Genomic DNA, 26600 nt, shown 5'->3' with positions numbered 1-26600 from the left:
GCAGCTTCACTTTTTGTGATTTACTCAATTTCATTTTTTGTGAATTGGAATAATTAAAAGAATATTTAAAAGAATTAGTGTCCTATAAACATAAATTATTGTAAATTCGAAATGAATAGCAAAATTAATTTTCCTATTTAGCATTAACTTTGTAACGTCACCCTTTTAATGAATCTTTGCAGCAACAAATAAAGTATGTAAAAAGTATGTACGTAACCCGGTGATATTTAAAATGATCTGACGTGGAATGAATTCGAGTGCCACGAGGGAACTCCTTGATTCAAAGAGAAAACAGATGAAATTTCCGAGGCGTGTAAACTTTCTTCATCGCCCACGGTTCTTGTAACCGTGTTAAAATCTTCAAACTTTTACACTATTCGATTAAGACAGGATACCCAGGTGGATTGTTGCCACGCAATGTACATAAAGGATCTTCTAAATTCTTAAAATATTCTTTTATAACCAAATATGCATTTTCCTTTAATTTCTAAGAAATTTAAAAATTGCAACCATTGTCATGCATAATTGTTTCACAATATCAAATTGAATAAAAGTTCTTTTCTGAAAATGCACGTCAGGATATTTATAAAAATAAGTTCCACCCTGAATAAAATTATTTCACAGAGTTGTAGCATAAAATTAAATGAATATTTATGTTTAAAATTTATTTTAAATTCTACCACTGTAAAATGGATTCAACTATAATAGAAAATATCTGAGAAATTTCTATTATAGAATAGAAAGACATTTAAAAATTGTTACTTTCTTATCGTTGCATATAGTTAAAAGTTTCGACGAATTCGCTTAGAAAGATTCGGCCCTTAAATAAACCGCGCCGGAATAGTTTCTTAATCTACGACGTGCAAACAGATCGGTTACCTATTTGATCGGTTAACCGAGTAGAGAACACGTGTAAAGAGCTACGAATGGCCATACGAGGATAAGCTTCCACCCTGAAGAGTGAAGAGGGTGAGTCGGTTTGTTTGCCAGGGCAGTCCCCGAGGAAAAGCGGCCGCACCGCAGTTGATGTCGCGTTATCGACGGTACCTCTCTCGACAAACAACATCCAACCTCGAAACATGGACTCCGTGTTACTTATCACGATATACGGAACAGAAGAATGTGAACGACGTAACACGTTGTAAATAAACGGCTGTAACACGACGGACAAGCGATGTTGACTCGATATCAGACGGCAATGATGTTACGTTAATTAGCACCTTGAAAGTTAACATTTTTCCTATGGAACCCCGGTTAACACGATGTAAAGTAATGAAAAATTGCGGAGAAATATATTATTTTGAATAGAATAGGATCGCACTATATTTCTGAGCCCAACTATACAGAGCTATTGAAACTATACATCAAATGTTTTCTGAAGAAAATTCAAATTTGAAGCTTTATATTTTGAAATTATCAAATTACAATGTCCCATTATTAATTTAGAAAATTATTATCGAATTTGCAGAAATTTAATTATTACACCTCATTCGGTAAAAATTAGCACCATCCCTTCGTTGCATATTTTCTTAATTTCGACTAAAAAAGTAATATTTTTTAACTTTCATGATTAGTAATAATAAGAGAATGAAATTAACCAAATTTTAAATAAAAATTTTGTAATATTACAAGATCTACCAAATCTGAGGTGTTCCTAAAATAATGGAGATAGAAGATAAAATTCTCTGTTTATTTTTTTCGTCGGATTTCGGAAACGAGTTCCTAAAATAATAAACGCGAGCCATGACAAATAACCATGGGGGTTTCGGTCACAATTACCCCGTGTAGTTTCTATTCTTCGCGCTTGTCGAATCATCGTAAATATCTGGATAATCCTGTGCATATCGAATAACAGCGTGAAATTTCGAAATTCACCGACAAAACACGACAATGTTTCTCTGCTCGAAAGCACTAAAAATCTCTATTTCCTTTCTGTTTTGTCGAAACACCAGTGTATACACCTCTCGAACCTCCACGTTTCGAAGCTTGTATATTATTTCAAGATTAGAGTTAATCTTATAATCTACATTCTGATCCTACACGCGTTATTCCAGCGACCTACTCAAGCAACACGAAATTTATAGATCACTATTTTTCACGTTTCGATATTCTGTTACTCGACGACACGCTAACACGGTTTTCTGTTAAAAACATGCTTGCTGTTGTGAAATGTTACCATTTTGTGCCAATTTTGAAAATGGAAATTGGACAATTTATAAGAGATGCAATCGAAATTAATCATCGAGGCGATGAAAAATTAATAGATGTTTGTTTGAATAAAAGATTTAAATTAAAATAACAGGGATGACAAAAGGATATCGAAAAAAAGAAATTAGAATTAGAATTCGAACATTTGAAATGTGTTAGAAAATTTCATCCCAATTTTCCCCTTCGAATTTTAATGTCTGACACGTTTCACCTGTCTCGAGAAGATATGTGTTTTTCTTCGAATTTTGCGACGGTCAAGGATCAATATACGATTTTCCCGGTAAACGGAAAGAACGAAATATCTCGGAGCCAGTGGCCAATATGGGTGTCGAATGTTTGACAGGAAAGGGTGGGGTAGTTCTTGGTCGCATTCCACCCTTCGAGGATCTTCCGTTTTCTCGTATCGTGTAACTCTGCCACGAATCCATAGTACAACCGTTAAACGATACGACATCTTAAGCCTCCGAGAACTCTGCAGGGGATCCCGTGGGAACTATATTGGAGAATATATCGGACAAAATAGAAAGAAACCATAATGGTTCTTTGTTTCTGAACGTCAACTTTTTATTCGTATTTAAGGTTCCCAAGTAAGAAAAATTAATTGAAAAATTAAATAATCGTATTTTGCAATACTCCTCTTATTAATAATTTTCTTAAATAAAATATACATTTTTATAAACTTTTTTCGAAACAAAGGAGGTTCCATGTTTTCACATACGTCTAGGAAAAGAATTTCACGTTCGGACAGGACAAATATCGAAACGAGAGAAGGGATGCGAAGAAATAAAGAAAAAGGGTGGTTCGAGAGGACAGGCTGTAACTCACAAATTTATTACTTTTCCTTGTGGCTTCGAGTTATTTTATGCCAAAGACAAACCGGCCATATCCGACCGGGATGCAACGAAGGAACGGGGACGACGATACGAATATTTCAGCTGCTTCGTCGCGTTTTTACACTCAGGGATATATTAATGGAGCCGCTAATCCGCATGGATTTTACGGGGCGGCTGTGCATGCGACCGACGATGTCGACCAAGAAGACGACACTCAAGTGTGCTGTTTTCGACTCGAATAAACCCCATTGACTTTTCTCAAGATCGAAAGAATTCGCTTTCTTATTTCTTTTCTCAAATTTCTTTTCACTAAATGTTGAAAAGACTAAAATTGAAATATTTAAGACGTATTATTTAAAACTGATAAAATTGTTTAATTAATTTGGAATTATTGTAGAAATAAAGCATAATGGTTTTTGTAAAACTGTGCCTTAAGATAATTTGAATTTAAGTTTTGTTAATTAAGAAATGTTGTGAATTGCAAATTGTAATTTTAGATAATTTAATCGCAATTTTTAATTTCCAATTATAATTTTAGAAAAATCATTCACTCTTAATTGTTAATGTAATTATCGATAAATCATTTTTATTAATTTTCAAATAAACTAGCATATTGACGAATTGAATTCTGAAGGGTTTACAAGCTGCACTACTGCATCGTAATCTTTGAATATAAAATTATCGATGAGAAGTTATTTCAGTACTGCTTTCATTACTCGGAAATTTTACTCGTCCTGTAATAAAGCTTGGACCAATATCCACAGCATCGATCAAGACATATTTGGCGAAGGCTGACATTTCCCGTTTATTGATTTACTATTACGGTAATATTTTCTTTCCCAATACATTCATTTAATGGTTTTAATAATTCAGCATGTTAAGCGACACTCATACAACTGGTCTGATTAAAAAAAAGGGAAATCAAACTGATCATTTCCCTGTTCATTTTCACTATCACTTGTAATTAATGAATTTTAATTTTGTTATTCTTAAAATGTTGGCATCATAATTTGTTCGAAAATTATTAACCTAGGCAAATCGAAAAATTTTTAAATTATTTCTATGAAATAAAATAAATCTTTAACAGCTGTACATACAGACACAATGAAAATTTCGCATGATTGAACATTCGTGATTAATAGCAGAGCGTAAAAAAGACGTACACAGTGGAAAAAAATGTTTTATGCCTCATGAGAGCTCGTCGGTAATCGACGATGGCCAATGAGAAGCTAATGTGCGAGTATGAATAAAATGACATGTGCTGTAAAAATTGTGGGTGTTTAGTAGACCGTGTCGCGTTGTAACTCAACGATGAAGAGGGTTACAAGGGTCGCTAAAATATCCGTGTCGTGCAGCTGTGAGGTCCTTCGAAAGTCGCACGAAATTAGTCATTCACGCGAAATTCTTGTACCTACTTTGTTTTGAAGATGACTCTCATAATTAATCATGCTGAGTTAAAAAATATCATCTTTAATTTTTGTGTCTACGTTATTCTTTCTTTTATGTCATTCAATATATTGAAACGAATTTGATCAATTATGGAGGTATACTAAATCAAAATATACAATTGTTATGCATTTCTATTAAAAAAATAAATAAATAAATAAACATGTTAAAATATGCTTTACAATCACAAGTCATATATAGTAATCCATTTCAATAAATTAAACCATTAAAATTTAAAAACAATTTTAATTTCAATTTCCTGTGTGTACTATACCTTCGTTATTTCACATTTTTTTAAAACCACAAATAAATTAATAAATGAATTTATTAAAATTGAAAAATAAAATCAACTGTCCCATGACTACTTTTCACTATTTTACATTCTTTTAAATCACGAATAAATTAATAAATGAATAATTAAAATTGGAAAATAAAATCCACCATCAGCTCTCATGCCTTTAATTTTTAATATGCATCGCATTTTAAGAATCTCATCTATTTTTTGGACCACAAATAAACCAACACCGAAACCTCGTCTCCTCCATTCATTCCCTCACAATCTTCCGACTTTCCCAAGAAACTGACCGCGTGTACTTCCTGCTCCCGATAGAGGAAAAGCAAAGTGTGTCACGTAGCGAAATGTGTGACGGTCCAAATCGAGGCGATTTTCAAATGACGAACGAGCACAGCCGCGCGGCTAATAATTACCGCGGCGGTTACCCCCGTTTGTCGAGGGAAAACGTCAGGGGTTGAAGCACGACAGTGTGGCGAGAACACCTGTGAGCTCCAAGCTGAGCACGATCTCCAAGAGAAAGTCGCAGTCTGCTGCTCGGTCTCCTCTCCTAATCTCGTAATCCTTGGCTTCCTTAGGAAGTCGTTTATTAGTCGAGCGTGCTGGGCGATGCTCGTCATTGGGACAACGACCAAGCCGAGTATTTTGTACAAAGTCTTAAGATACTTCTACGTTTATAAATATTCGGAAACGTGCATCGATCAATGATATTTTTAGTTCAAGTTCCGTTGAAAAAAGACTTTTCTTTTAAAAATATAAAATTAAATGGAGCTAAACGGAGCAAGATTCTTTTTTAACTTTGGTTCTTAGAATTAAAATAAATTCTTTGTCATTTGAAATGATAATGAAAAATAATTGCTTTTTAATTTTAAGTAGTAAGTAGAGGTGTGCGGGTACCGAAAATTCGCGTACTCGAGCCTCGGGTCGTACCTGGTTGGATAGAACCTCGAAAGTTCGTCCAGGACATAAATTTGCACGTACAAAGGATTACTATTAAGGATGACCGGGTACCCGTAATTTCGGTACCTTAAATTATGGTTACCCGAACAAATTTATATGCTAAATAAATTTTGAAGATTCCGCCTGAACTTGACAAAATTTCTAACTTGACTTTTCACAAACTAATTGCACCTGGTTTAAGAAAATTCCTGTTCTGGGAACGAAACTAGTACCGCTGCACAAGTGTCAAGGAAAACAGGACGTTTGTTTATCCGTCATTGACACGTCCAGCGGTTCCATGGATAGGGTTCGCTTGTCAAGCAATTTGTTTAGTTTCAACTTGACAGAAAGGACGAGCACATGGAACCGATAAGTAATCCGAGAAGCAGGGTGTCTTTCGAGTTTAACACGCGTGTCACAAGCATTTCGGAAAAGTCTACGGATAGAATGTCTTTAACAGGATTTCAGACAGCCTGGCGCTACCTGAGACAACCCCCTGTGTCCACTCTGGAAATTAATTATCGCGTTTTCCTTCCCATTAACGTTTCTCATTTTCATAAATGCAAAATTGTAATATCATGAATTTGTCAAATATTGTCAATCGTGAATTTGAATTTTTCTAAAACAAACGTCAAACTATCATACAGCTAAAACAAAGAACACGTATTTAAAAATATAGTTGTAATTTTTTAATGTTTTCTTTAATGTCTTTAATAATATAAGAAAATAAGGGATGATTCTTTATGTAAAAATAAATTCTCTATAACTGGAACTTGTTTTTAAAAAAATTGAATAAAAAAATGAACTTACAGAGGAAATATTACGATTACCAAAAGAAAAAGAAAAAAATATATTCCTGTGCCTACCTTCGCTTTAATTTTCTCTGAGAATTTATTTATTAACTACGCAAAAGTTCACGGTGTCCAATAAATTTAATTACGAATGATCTCCAATTTATTTCATAAAGTTTTCTGAATTTTATAACGAAATAAAATCAAAACTATGACTGAACGTTTCTCGGAAGGTAGAATGAAGTTCGTAGAAAGACCTGCCGTGTTTTGAAACACTTCTAGGATTACACTCCCGAGGAGCGCAAGTTTTGCGACGGTTTCCTTTCGTTTCTCACACATCGGCACGCACAGAATTTTCCACGGGTGAAACGAACCCCCCAGCCCACTTCAATCGAAACCCACTGAGTACACAAACCTCGTCTCCGAGGTAGGCAGCCTCCAACCTTACCACGGCAGCTGAGATAATGGGAAGGAAATCAGTTCATTTCTATGTTGATCCTACCGGCTTGGTTCCTGTCGCGCTTAGAACGCCGCCGATCGAGAAAATCGAGCCGGAAAATCGGCTTGATAGCTCGGCTCACCAACCGCTTCAACTGTCTCCTACGAGTCTATAATCTGCACTCAGCCAACAATGATTTATCATCAGTTTAGTCCTAATATTTATGCAAATAAAATATTTTTTGCCCTCGGCTGATTTAAATTAACATTCCGAATAATTTATTTTATTTTCTTCTATGTACCATATACAATCGGCTTCAATTTCTCCCGTTTCCTTCAAGCACACGCATGCATTTCACCCTTTCGTCTAGATAATTCCCCGTTTCCTAGAAATATCCCTCCTCAGCGGTCCAAATGCAGAAAATTATCGAGCAAGGTACAAAACAGTGTGAATGCATCACTATTCACCAACCATCCCTTCGGTGGACCAGTTATAATTCATAGGGTCCAAGAAGGGATATGTCTCATTCGAATGGCGCAGTGATCTGAAAGATTGCACGTCTAAATGCCAATGAGTCTGCGGCCAGAAGAGTTTTATCCGTGGCTTCCCTAGGGAGAGCTAGCGGCTAGCCAAGCAATTTGTCAACACCATTAGACGAAGGCAACAAGGGTTGACTTTGGCGCATCTGCCAGACCCGATCGCACGGAGCTGGCTATAATAAAGGGGTAGTTAATGACCACGGGGGCTCCGATCGAAAAGCCAGTACGGGCCGTATGCCAGCCTGTTGACAAAATATTGGGATACTCTCATTGACCGAAAGGGATAACAGATTTTCCGAAAGGGTGCTCTTTCAGGTCCGCCTAAAAGAATCAGAATTTCATATCGCATTGACTGAACCTTGATAAAATGTTTATTTTTAACAAATCTTGGTGGCACAAATTTTGGAAAATAAAGAAAAAGAACATTGAAGATGGTTCTAAGTGAGAAGTTGAATTTGGAAAATAAATATTAATGAAGATCCAATGCTACCGCATCAAATTGCAATTGAGTCGGACGGATCCAATTATGGAAGCGGATTCGATCAAAATCGAACGCGGAAGGAAGAAAGTGCATACAGAGATATTCCAAAGAATCGAGTAGCTGCGGTCTGGAAGTGGGAACTATTAGCTCCAGGAGTGAAACTGAAAGGGGGATAGGTGGGATGCCATTGGAATAAGATCGGGTTTAGCCGCAGTGTCGGGATCGAGCCCCGGATAAGTCTGCCTTATCCCGATAAGCCGGTGAGTTAATGAATCACAAAACAGGTGGTGGCGCCACTGAGAGATCGTCTTCGTCCTCTAGCCGCACTACGTGCAGCTGAATTCTTCTACGACCGATGAAATAGCGGCTTTTCACCGGTGAAAACACCGTCGGCTGATACCAAATTTCACTTCAATGTTTGTTCACGCAGTCATTGCCTTGCTTTTTATCTCGGCCTCGACGCATCGCGCCTTCTGTGGCCTCGTATATTGTACTTTTAAATGAGAACATAGACCGTCTCGTTCGCCTTCATAAAGACGAATTAAAGTTGAAGGAATTCTATGAAATTTTCAATCTTTAAGTATGGATAATTTCCCATTTTCCTGATGAACACGGAGGACCTAGTTTACACCCCTTATCAAGTTAGAAATATGGTATTTTAATTACTCGAAATATCTAACTTAACATAATCTACCCTTAAACACTTTAAAAATTAATCTAATTGAATGCAGAGAATTAGTAGTACAAAAAAATTAGAAATAAATGGAAAAGCAAAGGGTTAAGTTTTTGTATTAAATTAAAGTGATAACAACTATGAGCCCTATGGTAATCAAAATGTTAATAGTTCTGACTTAACATAAGAATAGGTACATGTATACGTGGATACATGAACGAGAGCTAATCAAGTAGTTTATCGAACAGTTTTATTCCATTCCAGATAAATAGTTAATTCCGGCTGCATTAACACGAGAACGAGTCCGAAATTTTATTCGTGGTGCCGTATCAGAGGCTCGATGGGCGCGGTGCTTATCAACGCTATTCGTACTAATATTTTATCTCTGCTTGGCAGCACTTGACAAAAATCAACGTACAATGTCGCTTTATCGCTCGACAACGTTCACCGATATTGCAATAAAATCAATATATCTATATTATTAACCACGATGTTTAATTAAAAATGTATGACACAGATTTGCCCCGAAAACAAGCCGACCAACGATTCCATCCGAAGTTCTACGACCAAGTTTCGGTTGGGTGATACTCGATAAAAACTGAACAGTCATTTTGCTTTGCAACGAAGAAAAGTTGCAACAAAGCATACCGCGGAGGTATCAATCTTACTCGGTGAATGCGGTACGTGCAAATTTGCTGTGTCAAGCGATACGAAATTTTCTAAAAAGATGCGCGATAAGATGAACAACGCAGTGTGCGATTTCATAACAGAAAGGCGACGAGTATTTGTCGCACGAATGATAGAATATCGATGATATCGGCGAGTAACAAAATCACATGAATTGACAAGCTCGTAGAACCACGATTATCGAATAAAGCAATGTTTCCTTCTTATCGGATCTCAATCGAAAAACAAAAAAGAAACAAACTACACTTCTAACGCATTCTGCAAATACCAGTACCGATGGCACTCATATTCATCCGAATCGACGCCGTACCGAATTGTTTTCGGTAATTTATGCATACGGATAAGGATCTCGGATATATGTCGCAAATAATAAATAAAAGAGAAATCTAACGTTGTTTGAACAGAGAATGATAATCGTCTTAAAGAGCCACTCGTGTTAATAACACCGTTTTAATTACAACTCTTGTTCGATTGAGAGATTAATTGCAATGTATCGTTTGTATTGCTGTTGAAGGTTTGTTCCGGTACACGTTATTTTAATGCTATATATTTTGAGTGTCTTGTAGATTGATAAGCGTACTTCAATTGGAGTATTCGAATATTTATATAGAATTGAACATAAGCGAATAAGGTGGTTTTCAGTTGCAATTATTAATTTTTTTGAATAATAATGATATAGCTCATTCAATCCTCAAACGGCGGACCATGGAGAGAGTCCCAATTTAAATTTAATTTTGCATTTCATGTAATTTTCATTATCTACATTTTACACCGTTCTTATGAAAATTATTATACATGTGACTTTAGATCACTCTCGATTGACCCAGACTCTGCTGTTCGAGGTTCAATTGAAATTTAAAGTATTAAATATGAAAGTTATAGATGATATTTAAAATATCTATTCTATTCTTGAATTTAATCAGCTAAACAAATCAAGAGAAATATCATTCGTATCAGCAGAATTTTATTCAGATCCTACATCAATCGATCTAATCACTAATACTCGTTAAGTAACTGTTTTCCGGTCATTTAATTTTTATGCTTATCTTTGAGAAAGGAAGTTTAAACTAATTTCAAAGATTAAAATGAGGCTTCAAATAAAAATATAAGAATGGAATCTGTACTCTTTATCATTGATAAAAATATTTATGTACTTCGAAATACTATTTCATTAAAATAGAGTGTTTAAATAAAAAATTCAAAAGGAAAAATTTGAACAACTGAAAACCTTTTATGCCACAGGAATACCAACAATTACCTCGTGTCCCAACATCCTTCTCCCAAGTATAAAGCCCCTGAGCCAACCGCCGTATGCAAAAATAACGCGAAAAAGGCTATAGTATTGTGACCGACTCACCACGTTTAAGTTTCTCCAGCGGCTCGTGCAGCTGGTGGATGGAATTGTGCACCATGGAGGTGTCGTGGTGCGAGTTTCCATGAATATCATGATGATGCATCGTTCCTTGGAGATGATCACCGTGGAGACCGGCCATGGAAGCCGTGGCGGCCGCGTGTTGATGATGCTGGACCGACAGACCGGTCGTCGATCCCGTAACGAGATCCTGAAGACACAAATCCGTGTTCCCGCCGCCACCTCCTCCACCGGCTAGTTCGAGGCTCCCCCCGCCACCGCCTCCCCGCTCCATACTATAGAAGGTTAACGTCGTGTTGACTGATCTGTACAACGCAACGCAAGATCAACTAGGCCTTCGGGAGGCCAGCTACACCGCGTGATATCGCGAGAACCAGTTGTCCTGTAGGACACTCAAAGCTGAAACGTCGAGCTGCTCTCTTCTCGGTTAAAAGGTTCTATCGGCGACGGCCGTCGGCAGGTATTCGTTCGCGCCGATATCGAAGACCATGAACGAACTTGTACCTTCGTTAACGCACTGGATCGCTCTTCCAAGGACACTGATAATCGCTTGCTCCTACCAGTTGTCGTCATAAGTTTCAATGGATCAGAAATGTTGTAATCAGACGGACAGATCGTCAGAGGCCAAGTTTCGGGACTATTCGTAACGTGCCGTCGCTTCGCGCTGGCTCAAACTCAGCGCAACTGTTCCTCCTCACACTATCCCGAACGTACACACACCCGGGCTGTAGAATCGAACGACGATCGACGGAGTTCCTTTCCATGGATCGAATCCGAATAGCGTCACCAATACGGTGTGAATCCGTCGAAGGATCCAGGCGAACACACGTGCTCCGACACTTAGGTAGAACTGATAAATTAGATAACCACGGATCGGCGAGCAGCGACGACGACGCGTTGCGTTACGTAAAGATCGAGAGACAAGACGCGAATAGTGGGAGATTTAGAATCAGCCACGACGGAAAATAGATTAGGTAGCTAGCACTATGATCGTCGTAGACAGCGCACACCGCGTTTATTGTTTACTCTTCCTTCCAAAGTGGTCCTCGGCTACTACTTTCTATATTATCTACGTCTGATTGCAATAAATACGGTCGAACGATGTTTGATCCACAGCCAACGCAGGGATCCGATTAGTCAGGTACGAAAGATGATTTTCAGCATTTGCTTGCCGATTTCCACGGACTACTTCCTTCGACTACTGTCACGGTAAATCCCGTCACTGCACTCTTCTCGGCCGGTAGATCACAAAGAACTTACTTATCCAATCTTCGCGATCACCACCCGCGGGTCACCGGGAACCGGGTCGATGCAGGAACACCTGCGACGTAATATTCTGGTCACTCGAGTCGCGATCGTTCACGGCACCAAGGATATTTTCATCCACGCGAATCACGTATCGTCGTATAATAGGAAGCACGATGAAAAGTCAGCACGAACGGAACGGAACGGAACGGAACGTCGCGTCGAAGGTGGACGTCGCGCGAGGTGGCTCCTAACCTCGTCGCTCTTCTCACCTTAACGGCGGCCAGTTAAGGAACGACGTAGGGACAGTGAAAGAGAAAGAGAGAGAAAGAGGGAGAGATCGGAGGAAGCGTAAGAAAGCGCGAGTGGTGCTGCAGGTCGCGGTAGTAGTCGCCGGTTTTCGTAGTAGATGGAACGTGTAGTGGCCGCGCGTCGGTAGTAGGTGGGTCCGCCAGGCTTAGCCGGTTGAGCCTTTCGGACTGCCTGCCGGCTTAAGTCTCTAAGTCGGTAAGCCGAGCGGATCTAGTGGTCTTGGCTGGTGCACTGGCTGCCTGCTAGCCTGCCTGCCTGCCTTCCTTGCTTGCCGGGCGGCTTGCCTGACTGTCTGACTGCGCCTCTCCCTGGCTCGCTCGCTCTTACTCCCCTCCATCCGTTCATTCTCTCTTCTGCTCTCCCACTCTCCCTCTTATTATCTCCCTCGATGTCTTTCTCCCTCCCTCCACCGCGATTGCTCGCCTTTCGCCTTCGCGTTTCATCCCTCTAGCTACCATAGTTACCCTCCTTCTCTGACCAACCTTTCCTCCCCACTATTTTCCCGCTCGTTTTCGTTCCCTCTCTATCCAGAACGTAACGTTATCTTTATCTATACGTTTTCGGTCTCTTGCTCCAACTCGCCCCGTTCTACGATCTCTCACGCCCTGCACCCCTCGAACAGTCCTATCTCTCTCCCTCTCGATATCCCTACCCGTTATCATTGAACCGTCCTTCTCCCTCGCTGCCACGATCTCTCACGCCTATGTCTCTCTTTTCGTCCCGTTCTATGTTCGAAACAGTCACCGGTTCGCCTATGTTCCGTATCGTCGACGCACCTCTCTTCATCTACACCCCACTCGACCATGTTAGCCCCTCCAACGATCACCGCGTCGCCCCTCCTACGTGAACACCAACGTGTGCTCTCCCTCGATCACACCACGCACCCTTCGCCGTTTCCCTTTTTCGCTCTTCAGATCCGCTTCGTGCTCCGACAGCCTCGCGCACCTTTTCATTATCATTTGTTCCTTCTCGTTGACGTTTGTCGTCTTCGATCCTCATGCGTGAGCTTTAATCTCTGCCAGACTGCTCAGGACGGTGTTTTTTATTTTTTTTTTATTTTGAATTTCAGTAAACAGCTTCTTCGGAGGGTTCCGAATTTCTTTCGTTCGATAACGTAATTTGAATTCGAGAGGAATTGGGATTACTTTTAATTGGGCCTTGGTAAATTGCTTCATCATGCTTGGTCATGCCACGCTCGACGCACCGCCATCTTTCTTTCTTGTACATATTGTAAAATTCAGATATAAAGTGGAAAATCTCTTTCAAGATACCGTGATTCGAGCCACGAGTGTATGCAGTTATCGCTTGTCTTATCTGTCGAAGCAAATATCTATCCTCATAAACTAGACTCTGCCTCTGTGCCGGACGATCCGAGCGGAGCGGAGAGGTGCCTCGCGTATTTCCTGCATATTTTGACGAAATGATGATTGCATGTTTAAAAGCAACGAAATTTTTATTTGCTTTTGTAAAGCAAAATTGTTTGATTCCTTGATGTTATGCAACTCAGACAAATCCTTTGACCACCCACCTGAGTATGAGATTGATTATCTGTGATTAAAAATAATAATCGTTACATGTGTAATTTTTTACCGTGTAATCAGATCACAAAAAATTCCAGAAGCTGACGGTTCACCTAATTCGGCCATTTTCAAGCACTCTTTTATCTATATTCGCCTTATCATCGTTACAATCGTTACAGGTGACCATGCTGCCCAACCTGTTTGTTAAAATAACTCGGATCGCGCTATTAAGAATTTACTAGAAACATGATTATTATAATAACAATATTCTTGATATTCTATTTTATATTCAATTATTGGAGCTAATTTATGAAAGCCATAAACGTTTATATAATATCAAAAATGGTCCAATGAAATATCTATAAAAATTGAAAATTATGTGAAATGAAAAGCCGATTAAAAATTATATAAATCTTGTAAACATTGGCACAAGTCTATTTAATTAAAGACAATAATTAATATTTCAAGAATTACACTGTTATTGACTTTTTAATCTGCTCTAAAATAATCTTAGAAATTCAAGTTTGAAAACCTAAATCTAGATATCCAAGAACTCAATTCATAAAGAACGAAGTAACCCGAATAGAATATTACCAATGATCAATTACCAATCAATTGCAAAATTAGGAGTATCGATACACACCTTTTAGATCAACAACACCTCTTTTTCACGAAAAATGATAGAAAATCTTAGAGCATATCAACATGTTCCAAGCCGAGAACAAACTGCAACAGATTACCGGTGCCATAAAGAACAAGGCTGTACCAGCGACAGCATAAATACCCATAAAAACACAATTACATAAATGTGATCTGGAAGTGAGAGTGGAGGATAGTACGGACAGGAAGCAAGGGCAGCGATCCGGCGAAGAGGGTAGATCACAGGCCAACCGAAGGGCACGAGGAAAAAGATAAACGCGGCGAATGACAAAGCAGATCATTTCGTGCTCGAAAAAGAGGGAAAGCCTTTAGAGACGACGTTCAAAGTAGAGAGTATCCGCGGAAGAAGAAGAAGAAGAGGGATAAGAGGAGTCGACGAAGGAAGAGGCTACAAAGAGGAAACGAAGAAGAGCACGATACGAAGGGAATTGTAGAGTGGGGGAGGTTGTACCGGCAGTACATACGTCAAGTTGGGAACAGACCGCCATCCCCGGGATCCCCTAACGCCTCGGGAAAAGTAGAGGAGACAAATGATAAGGTGGCCACGCCTACGCGTCGCGGCGTGGGCGTCCTGTGCCAGTGTATATGTGTGACTTCGACGAGACGGAGTGGGAGCGATGTTGGTGCTGGTGGGATCCCTGATATCCCAGGGACGCGGGGCAACGGGTCCAGCCTGTTTCCTGATTTTTGAAGCGACCGACCGAGTTATGGACGACCCTGCCGTCTGCCTGGAATTAATGGTCGATGTCTGTTAAGAATGCGACCACCAACATTCAGCCCTTGTCACTCGGTGAAGATTTTTAACTATACAAATGAATTTCTTCGGATTCGATAAAGGTACTCGATGAGAGTAGAAACAGAGTGTAATGTGGATTATTAGCATATTGAATGTTACAGAAAAATGGTAGTACTACGGCTCTGATTAGAACAATTGTAATTATTTAGAATGGGATCCATCGAAGCTTGCGTAATTGATTTTTAATCTGGCAGCAAATGTATTGATACAAGAATAAATAAGAAAAATTGTAAATGTAATAAAAATTCAAACGGTGCATAGAAGTTAGGAGTTTTAGTATGTCTTACCACTTTGTCTATTTCTACTGCAGTAGTAAATGTAAATTCCAGAAGAAACGGAGTGCGCTCTTAAAAACCTCTCGAACTCGAATAATTTATCTTAATACTTCAAACAATAGAAAAATATTATTTTGTATATCGTTACTATTATATTAATAATAACGAATAAAAAGTTGGAAACTTGGAATTTGAAAATTAACTATTCCTCTTCTTAATAATACAAATTTCACTATGTCTTTAAACAAGTTAAATTGTTTTGAAAGAGGAAGAAAATTGGCGAAAATCATGATCGTCGCAAGCGGTGGATAAAGGAGATGCAGAATTTTTATACCATTATAGAAATGGTAAACGTGTTCGAGATAGTACTTGATTCCAAGGGATATGTCAATATGCACGATGCTCCTATTTATTGTAATGCTGCAGCAATTGAAGGATTATAGATTATCGGTGGATATAGCCGATCGACAGGCAGGCTTTGCGGCTGACCTGAACATGCAGCTTGCTGCACGGTTGACGACTATTCATAATTGCCTCCATGATACATGATTCATATTCAAATTGAACGATACAATTATGAAGAAATTTAAGAAGACCTAACAATTGTTATTGGCACCAATCGTCATTTGAATTACGCTAAAATTGAATAGTATAAATCTTGTAAAAATAAAAAGTAAACTAAAATCACTACTGGCACTATTATATATTTTCAGAAAATGACAGGTTGCACGGAAATAAACGCAATCTAATAAAAATGAAATCAAGATTCTAATTGTCCTTCTAACGCGCCGCTACTATTATTTATACTTGTCATTTGCTTGATATCGGTGGAACGATACCCATAAACTCGGTTATTGCCGGGATGCCATAAAAGGATAAGATAGACATTTATCAGCTACGAATGGTTGGTTACGTGTTTAACAGCCAGACTTCGATATAACCATCCATCCGACGTCGAATGTTGTTCAAATATCGCCAAATGGCCGTCTTTTCTGCATGAAGGACAACTTGGAAATAACCGCGTGAAACATCAACAACCGTGTTCTTCTAATAGATAAAAAAGATAGGTGTGCGAGTTTGAAAACAATGGATAGTAAGGTTGAAACAAATTCAATTTCATTGATCTCTCCTAATACGCCAACAAGCACCGAGGCAAGGCACAGCCTTATAAAAGTGAGCCGTAAGGAGACAAATCGCCGGATTCGAACGGCATAAATCTCGTGTCTTGTCATGAACCTCTCTCGCGATGCTTTGACATTTTATCCGTCAGATGGATTACAAGAAATCTCAGGTCCTTAAGAAACTCCCTTGCTATTCTCCAATCGCTCAAGGCAAATTCATTTGAATATTATTAGACAGAATATTTAGAAACTGAAAATAACAAAAACAAAATTAGATAAATTAAAATCGGTACTAAAATCGGTATTAAGGTTCGAATTAAGAATTGTTGAATTTATTCTATTTTAAATAACAAATTAGGATCATAAGAGCTTTATTAATCGATATAGAAGAAAATTTGAAACTTGGGAATAGCCATAACCACGGTAGAAAAATATTTATAGAACGCTTGACTTACCGATCTAAAAACTAATAGATTCTCACTAATGTTGTTTAAAGTGTATCGTAGCCTTTTGTTAAAAAAAAACCGAATTATTATCACGAGTAGGAATACGTCATTTACAATGTAAGTTATCACCGCAATAGCAATGACTCTATAGCGATAAGACGATAAACCGCGTGTCGGTTAAAATTCTGACGATCGACGGAGTTTCTGCAGACTCGAAGAATATTCAGTTGGTTAGTCTAGTTTCTAAAAGGGAAAGGGATCTACCGATGCCCTATTTAACATACCAGAGTTTGAGTAAACAGGTCTGGGTTGGTCGGTCTGGGTGTCATAAAGGATCTATCAGTTCTATGGCCGCGGCAGATCAATTGCCGCCGACACGAGCCGGCCGTGTTTTATTAGCGATAGTAAAGCGTCCGTAAGGCAAACAATCGATATTTCGCTGGTAATATCGTTTTCGAGATTCGTATCAGTGCCGCGATAACGTTTCCTTCTATGTACCTGCTCCCTCGCCTCCTCTCTCGTCTACGAATTCGAACAAAGAACCGACAACGCGTAACCTTTCGCACTGTCATTGGTACCGCGGATGGTAAATGGCTGCACCGTACAGCGAATGCCCTCGCGACTTTTTATCGTTCGCTCCTTTTTTTTTTTCGCGGAACGATATCCATCTCTTGATTATTTGCTTATTGCAGAGCAATCAATTATTTCGACTCTTATCGTGGCTGATATTCGCAATGACGAGAGGGGTCGAAGACTGTAGAAAATGACCAAATTTATGACTCTTTCGATCAGTGGAATTTTTAGCACATGTTTTTCGGGAAATTTTAGAAAAATGTGATTGAATATTTGCAAATCGAATCTTGGAATATTATTTATAATCTCATTTGAATTTTTGTATTTTATGGATTTGGATTAAAGTTATTTAAAATTGATCATCTACTATTTTTAGAGCTGTACAATATTCTTACTTTCTTGTGGTAATTCTGACAAATAAATTTGAATACCTTCTATTATCTCTTCTCTATAGAAAAGATTTCATCTATTAAACTTGCAACTGCAATTGCAATTTCTAATTTGTCAAGCAGTGTTTGATTATCTTTCATAATTGTGCTGGGATGGTTTTGATTTATGGTTCCTTAACATTTCTACTGCCTAACTAATGATCAATAGATTTTACTATTAGATAATTGGACATTTCCGACTCAGTTTGAACGAAAAATTTCTACTCAGCTCCGATACTGTAATCGTAAGAAAATGATTTCGTGAAAGATACGATTGACAGAATAATTTACAACCATTCCGCGTTTTCGGTTTTTAATTATTTAGTCGTCAGATAAAACATATTTAATTTATTGCATGCGATAAAAACGCATTCACGGAGATCGTGTTTACTCCGTTACCGATTTAATCAGTGAGGAGAGAAAAATTCCCGAAATGGAAGGATTTTAACCATTGTGATTATCCAAATTGTTTTCTCGACTGTCCAAAATAAGATTTATTGCACTATATTGGATCTATAATAATGAATAAGTCTGATATCATAGAAAACCGTGTTAATAATATTGGTATAAATAATAAAGAAAATTATGCATGCTCTTACTATTTCTAAAGCAGCTTTATTTATAGTTGCGTATAACCGTCGCTCAGTTCAGTGGTATAATTTCAGCGACGCAGTAGAAACGGGCATACATAATCAGACACCTTAAACCATCAGTAGTTAAGGACACGATTAATCAATTTTCAAATTTCAACTTCCAGTTTGATTCCTTACATTGTTATAATAGTTTAATCTTCCGTTTGTAACCTCTTTTTTACTCATGCCGTCTTCCAAATATATACTTGGAAGGAAATTTGTAAAAGTTAGACGTAAGCGACCCAGTATCTGCAATTTTCTTTTAGCAATTATTTTGTTATACAAAAGATTTCAAGCGACAATCACCAGTAATCCCTATGTCAATTGATTATTATCCTTCTAGTAACAATTTATATTAAACTTTATAGTGTATTATGCTCGACAAAAATAAAAATAAGATAAATGCAATAATTCAAGTTAAAAGTAATGAAATTAGTTTCACTATAATATAGTGGACCTTATAATGTTCTCTTCAATCACATTAAATATTTTGAATATTCAGTTATATACAGCAAATAATTATTAATTGTATATAGTCCATAATTATCATTCTAATTAGCCATTAGAAGGATAGAAAATAAACAAACATCAAGCAATCCTTGAAGACTATAGATTATGTCCTTACAGTATCTATACGAATACTATGGACTATGAAAAATTGAAAATGTTCAATATAAAATTATAAGTAGATCCTAACCTTTTAACTCATCATTGGAAAAGGCTTCCCCGGTGCACACAATGAGTTAACTTGTCATGGAACTTTGAACACAATCCACGTAAATTTAATTTAACTTGATATAGTTTTAACCCTTTAATTAGCAATGATGAGTTAACACGTCATGATACATTAGTTGCAGCGTGGATAAAACGCTTTTGGTAAATTAGCTCCTCAGTTAAAAGTCTAATTATATTTTATTTCAACTATTTAAGAAAAAATAGCAGCTTGTTAAATATATTGTCGAATTCAGAGGTATACATGTACTGTTCCAAAAAGGGAATGTGACAAATGTTCTGTCATTCAAAAAATGAATATCGAATCTCTCAAAGATGTTTGAGTATCCCTGATTTCATCCAAATAAACCGATCAGATTCGAATACTACTGAAGAATCTTAAAAATCCATACCGGTCTGTTTCGAAGAATCTTTTTATGATTTTTATGTTCTGCTGAAATATACGAGAATTCTCGTTTATACTTGATCGATCGTTGTATCTCGATACGGAATCACACCGACTACCGTCAAGGACAGCGGTACACGGTTCTCCTTCGATTTCGTTTGTTACACGCCGCGCTGTGCAACCCTCTCTGCGAGTCTTCTTTCTTCTTGAGCCTTACCCTCATCTCCCACTCCATACAACGAAGCCGTTCGGTCGTTACGGCGCTCCGTCTTTACAAATTTTATATCATTTTTATGAGGCATAAAGTCGTCGAGAAGCCGACCAAGGAAGAAAGAGGGTTAGAATCGAGGATAGTGGAGAGGGTAGTTGGTCGGTCCGAGCTACCCTCTCCACAATGGGAACCCCTCGCTGCTAGACAGTCACGTGGCTGGGCGGAGCAATTTTCAACCCCCTCGTGTTCAGCGACCGGTTTGGGGTAAGAAAAGGAGGGGTACTGTGTATCCGGGTAGGGATGACGTTCCGCGCTAGGGGTGAAATTCGCGAAACACCAAGCGCCGACGGTCTCTATCAAGAAACGCTTTTTTCGTGTCTTGGCTTATTAAAAATTTCGTAATCGTCCACAGTACTTTGCTCGTTCAACTGAAAATTTCATCCCCTTCTGCGCTGCGTTTGCATACTAGAGCCACCTTCTTTCTCACGTACGGTAAGCCTGCCATGGTTATTATAGTTATTATTATTGCAGTTCAGAATTGAAGTTTCAGATTTCAGTCGCTATTTTCCTTATCCACCGTTCCTTCAATCGCTTCATTCATTTTTCTTATCCTCATGAATATGAAATTTATTTCAGTATCGTTACTGTTATGAATCTATTATTTCAGTGTTATTTGACATTTTAAAGTTTTCATTAACTTTAATATTCTTAGAAGCAAAAATTTGCAAGAAGTGAAACTGAAAAATTAATCCTTTGGCTACAATTACAATTATATTTTAATTTTACCCTTTCTCTGATTACCTTGTTTAACTAATATAATGTTAAATTTGTAGTAAAACCCCCAATTAAAATTAAATTTAACAATTTATAAACTTCACAATTTTCCAAGAAAAGTAGGTTTAATTTTGCTTCAACTACCTTGGCATTCGAATGGTAAATAATTAATTCCAGATTACCTACTTAATAGTCCGAAAAATGGTAAAGCATCGAATTGAATGTAACTTATTTGAAGATCGAGGGAAAGCAATTTTTTGCAACATTTCTTTTCTCGGTACAATAAATGAGACGGGTTCGGAGACGTGCTTAATTTGTTAAAGGCTTCATTAATTACGGCAGAAATACAGAGGCGCGTGGAATAAATCGGTCGATTCGGGACCATTCTTGCACCGGCCGATTATACGGTAAGGATTATTCCCAGTTTAAGGTTAATCCTGTTTAAGATGAACGGAAAGTAGGCGAAAACTTGGCTTCTTACTCGGTCAGCCTTTCGGCGATAGTACGGCTTAGTGGCATTAGAGTCAACGATCTCGTTAACGAGCTTTCGATGGAGCCGATTTTCAACGAAACTCGAGACTTCTTCAAAAATATCTGTCAATTTTTTGTTTGACAACAAATCGCGATTATTATTACTTGCGTATTCTATTATTCCATGATCGTATTTCTTTTTTTTTTTGTTGAACCTTGTTAAGCAATATAAACGTCAGTTCCATTCTTCTGCAATGACTAAACGGCTTTTTCAAAATCGAGCGAGTTATAAATCTTATTTGATATCTTTTTATGATGGATATTTTGCAACAGAAAGATAGACGCAATTTTGAACGAGTGCGATATATCAAACCAAATTGGAACATTAAGAAGTGCATTCAAGAAATTAAATATTCGACCAATTTAAACGAAAAATTATATTAGAAATTATAAAAATCGAAATTACTAACAGAATTATTAATAGTTTATTAAAATTGATTACCAGTAGATCACTGGTTTAATTTTATTTTATAATCTTTTTTTAAATAAAATAATTATAACTGATGTATGATTGAATATGAATCAATAAAAGTTACATCAAGTGTGAAATGGTGTAATGGCTAACATTGAGTAAGGTACATCGAACTTAAGCGTCGGAACTACTCTTTATCCCTCGCTATCTATCTTTTTATCTCCGAATTTTGCATGCACGTGTAAACGGCATCACCCTTTTGCGTGTTTTGATAAATGAACCGCGAGCCCCGTCATCCCCTTAACCGACCTCTTTCAGCCCTCTTGATTCCACTCCATCAATTTTCAATCACAAAGAAGTCTCCGCTCCTCTGCTACGAATATCGTGCCTCCTTTAACACTCTTCGCGTCTACACTTGCATTAACTTCCCTTGTAATTAAATATTCTAATTGTTTCCTTATTATCTCTTGTATATTGAAAGTCTTTTTAATAAGAATGCAATTTTGAATAAGATAATGTGTAATTAATGGAATTTAATAATAAGACAATATTTAATTTAATTTACTAAAAATATTAGAGACTAATTTTCTATCTGAAATTGCTAGTGCAATTTTAATAATATTTAGGATTTTCGTTCCTTTTTTCAAGAATTACAAAAATTACTTGTTTATTAACGAGATTCTGAATTCATTTGCTCCCTGTATTTTTTAACATGTTTTAAAAATGAACAAAAATCATTTCAAAATGGAAAAATACCGCAAACACTCGAAATTGCGTTAAAAAATATATATAGAATTGCTCGAATCTTTACTGATGTTTGATAAAAAATAAAACGTTATTACAGCCATTGCATTGGTAGATTAATAAGTACTGTTCGAGATTAAAAGGATAAAAAGAGGCGTGCAAGATAAGGAAGTTTTTTATTATTGGCAAATGTTCGAACCTCGTACGTGACTAATCCAAATGAAAACGAACGGTACACGTCGGTTACGTGTAAATGTCGGTGGAGATGATAAACGTAGGCAAATCGCGAGTATCAGTGATTTGAATGATTACACCTTGTCGCTGATATTGGTGTACAAAAAAAAATGGACGAAAAAATAGAATTGCGCACTCATTGATTCGAAAACCGATACGCTACCGTACAGTCAAATTTTTCCTTTCGAAATTCGTTCAAATTCCATGATAGGAAATCAATGGAACGAATGATGTACCGTTACAGTGATTTATAATGTGCAATATAAATCAATATAAAAGTTAGTGCACATGGAGTTTCAGAATTTCAATCAAAATGTCTACTTTTTAAGCCAAAAATTTATTTTCTGAAGTGTGGCCGATTTTGGATACCCTTTGTACTTTTTTATAGTATAAATCGATTTAATTAGTTAGTACGTCGATAACAGTCCAATACTGAAAACTAAAATTTGATCAGTTTTCAATCCCGAACCATTTTGAATGTGACCTTAACATATTGTACGATTTAGTCCGAACAAATCACAGTTGTCAACTGTAATTTGTCAGAATTAACGATGACAAATTTTTTGAAGTAGGATTAAAAGATTTAATGGTTGCTTAAATTAAACGATGACCTGAGGTGTTAAATATATAAAAGCATTGATCAATCACTTTGATTAAACTCATCGATTATTGTTAACGGGTAGAAATTAAGCTGCGTATTGAATATTTAGCCCTGATAAACTTGAGAAAGTAAGAATCATATGAAGCAATGATTTACACATTTCTTGCATTGTTTACCACGAAAAACCTTTAAAAATTGATACCCAAAATGACCACGATTATAGTATAATATGTGCATAAAAATATAAAAATGAAATAATTCAAAATTTTTTTAATTAAAACTTACCGGTACTTAAATTTACTATATCTACCATCATACCATATAATCATAAAATAAACATGAAAAGTTATCAAATCACGTATAAGTAATAATTTTTTATCAATTATATCACTGATTGGAGATTTTTAAATCTCGCAAAGACGTCTATAAACATAGAAAAAGTTTAGGCAACGTCGCACGAACCATGTTTGTTCTGATCATCCTGCGTCCACGATACGGCATCCTGAAAAACAAATCAAACGTTATTCAAATCAAATCAGAAGCCGCCAATTTCGAACAGAAAGGTCACTGCGAGTAAACCGCAGAAGCGGAGCACGAAGCATACTTGAAATTACGATCTATCCAGTGAAAGACGCGTTCTTGCCCTCGATTCGACCCTGAAGAGAAGGGAGAAGAAGCCCGAGTCCTTCACGAAATTACTTCGACGCGGGTGGTTGTATACAAGCATTCGTGCACGCGTGTGTCGGTTCTAGCGCACACATGGTTCTTTGTTGTTTTTACGCTACAATACTACAATTTCTTTTACCTTCGGGACAGAGGAACGCTTGTGTCGGAGAATAAAATGCGTATACGTGTTAGAGTGCGACGGCATCGCACAAAGGATGCGCTACGACTGTGTGCGAGCCGCGGCTCGCTGATTACCCCCACCGCGAACCCGAGGCACGTGACCGCGGCGGCCAATCGCGAGGCGAGTTCGGGGCGGCGCCTCGAACGAGAGCCAACATGGCAGCTCTCTGTCCTTCTCGGAGCCGGTGAACACACAACGCGGAGGAGATCCACTTTGTGCGTCTCTCGTCGATACTCCTGTTCCTTTCTGTTCTTATCACTGTTGTTTTCATCCGTTTTTCGTGACTGTTGAGGATGATCTTTAGTGATCGGAAAGGTCATCATTTTCTATCGTATAAGAATCATACACGTCGTTTTTCGAGGAACCAAACGAAAGTGAAAGTAACGGTCGAACGGAGGAGGATAATGGGTCCTTTTTTGGCGGATGATTTTTTCTAGTGGAATGGAAGTGATGATTTCTGATGATTTCTTTTGTTTGTACTTTTTATTTTAGAGCAAGCTTGGTGGATACTGTTGCTACCAATTGGATTACTTTGAGAGGACTCATGTTTGGTTTTGTTAATGGTCTTTGTTTGATGTTGATTTTTAATTATACCTATTTATTGCAACGAAATTTAAGTTTATGATAAAATAAATAAAATGTAGTGGAAACACTTTTACATTACTGGAAGATAGAGTTATTATTTCATGGGTGGAAAATTTCTTTGGTGGAAAATTCCTTTTAAAAAGTAATTAAGAATGTTCATTACTTTACTGTTATTTTTCTATGAAATTTTGACTAGTATAATAAAAATTCTAGCATTATATTATACTTGTAGAGGATTCTTGAAAAGAATATGCTTTTATATTGAATTCTTTAATCCTTTATCATAATTGGGTTAAATAAATTTTGAAAGTAATTTCAGAAAATATAAATTTAGATACGTTTTTTCAAAACCTCTTGAATTCTTCGGCAAGTGAAACGAAATTATAACTATTATATAACTATTGCAGAAAATTATTGTATCAAAAAATATTTATTCTAAATGAAAATTGTAATAAATAGTTTTTTAAAAATGTATCTAGTATCTATAGATTGCGAATAGTTGCTAATTTGTAAATAAGAAATTTCATGCCTTGCGTAGATGTCAAATGATATGTATGATTGCAAATCATACATACCATTTTTAATAAGCTCGATTGAAATAAAAATTTCTATTTAAACAAGTAGATGTACCACGAGTCAGTAATATATCCTCTCGGGATTTGAAGGAAGATCGCAGGCACAGTTTTGTAATGGTCCCCTAATAATCTCTTATGTGGATAATAATGACTGGAAAAGCATTGTACGTCTGCCTATGGGTCGGAAAATTCATTTAACCTGAAGCTCCGCATAAGTTACAATGGCTTAGGTGATGCTGCAAATTACAATTTGCCCAGCGTGGCTTGGATTAAGCAGCCTGTACCTAAAATAATTATCCCCACCCTATTTACACCGATCTTAATATTCCTATAAAGAGTATTAAAAAATACGTTTGTAGTTGAGTCTGGTAACCCTTGTTGCCAATTAAACATAGCTCCCTGATTACAGCTAATAATATTACTTTAAGCTAAGGATACGCTTCATCTGCAAAAAGTAGATCATTGTTTCGATTTCCTTTAGCTTGAATTTTTTTCTTTTACTAATCTTTAGTTACACAGATGATGTTTATAAAAGCGATATACTTAGAAAATTTGCATACTCTTATAATATCTTGATTCTTGATGTACTTTTTTAAAACTTTAATGATTCAAGACATTTTATATTTGCAAAAAGGATTTATGAAAAATGTGAAACCGTTGAGCGTAAAATAAACAAGTTAATCATTGCCAAATACCAGTTTTTTCTTAAAAAATTCTAAAGAAAGAAAGCGTAATCCCTGATTTTTTTGCAAATATCGTAAAGTTCCTTTATAATACCTGGTCCTCTTTAACTTTTAAAGAAACAAAGAATTAAAATTCATTCGTCCAAGAAACAGCAAAGATACATCGTACAAAGCATGGAATCGTAAAAAAAGAAGTCAAAGATACGGGAACCGTATCGCTGTTATTTAACCGGCGTTATGTGACAATGGGGAAAAATAAAGAGGAGCGACACGACGATAATTTTCTCCAAGTGAAGAATGCGACAACGTGGATGTATACACACATATTATGCAGCTATACGTGTACAGAAAGTACGTTCAAGGACCGGCATAAAGATAAGTTCCTTCCACGAAGACAGCAAGGACAAAGATTGTAAGAAGGTGTGAAACGAGCCACGTGCTGGCCCGTCATATATCACGACCCCTTTTACCCGCTTTTCTCGCTCGTTCCTTATTCCGTTCTCTTTTCCCCGATGAAGGATGCCATGGGGTTTGAGGGGTTGGCAAGTGTAGTCTATGAATATTCCGGCATGCTTCCG

At 37.2% G+C, this 26600-nt stretch overlaps 1 protein-coding gene across 6 annotated transcripts in view; it reads right to left on the bottom strand.

Annotated features, from left to right (window-relative positions):
- Ptx1 (pituitary homeobox homolog Ptx1) overlaps positions 1-12594 on the bottom strand; it is a 31008-nt gene extending 18414 nt beyond the window's left edge. The window contains exon 1 of one of the 6 annotated variants that reach the window (XM_034318006.2): positions 10689-12594. In XM_034318006.2, the coding sequence (XP_034173897.1) occupies positions 10689-10974 (286 nt within the window). In that variant the 5' untranslated portion in view covers positions 10975-12594. Of the gene's footprint in view, positions 1-10685 lie in introns of all 6 variants that reach the window. The other 5 variants (XM_034318005.2, XM_034318007.2, XM_034318008.2 and 2 more) reach the window with 5 other exon arrangements.
- Positions 12595-26600: the final 14006 nt, after the last annotated feature.

Source organism: Osmia lignaria, chromosome 6 (genome assembly GCF_051020975.1).
Source record: "Osmia lignaria lignaria isolate PbOS001 chromosome 6, iyOsmLign1, whole genome shotgun sequence".
Lineage (NCBI taxonomy): Eukaryota > Metazoa > Arthropoda > Insecta > Hymenoptera > Megachilidae > Osmia > Osmia lignaria.
The sequence above is the reverse complement of the archived record's forward strand: the minus strand, read 5'-3'. Positions and strand labels throughout refer to the sequence as shown.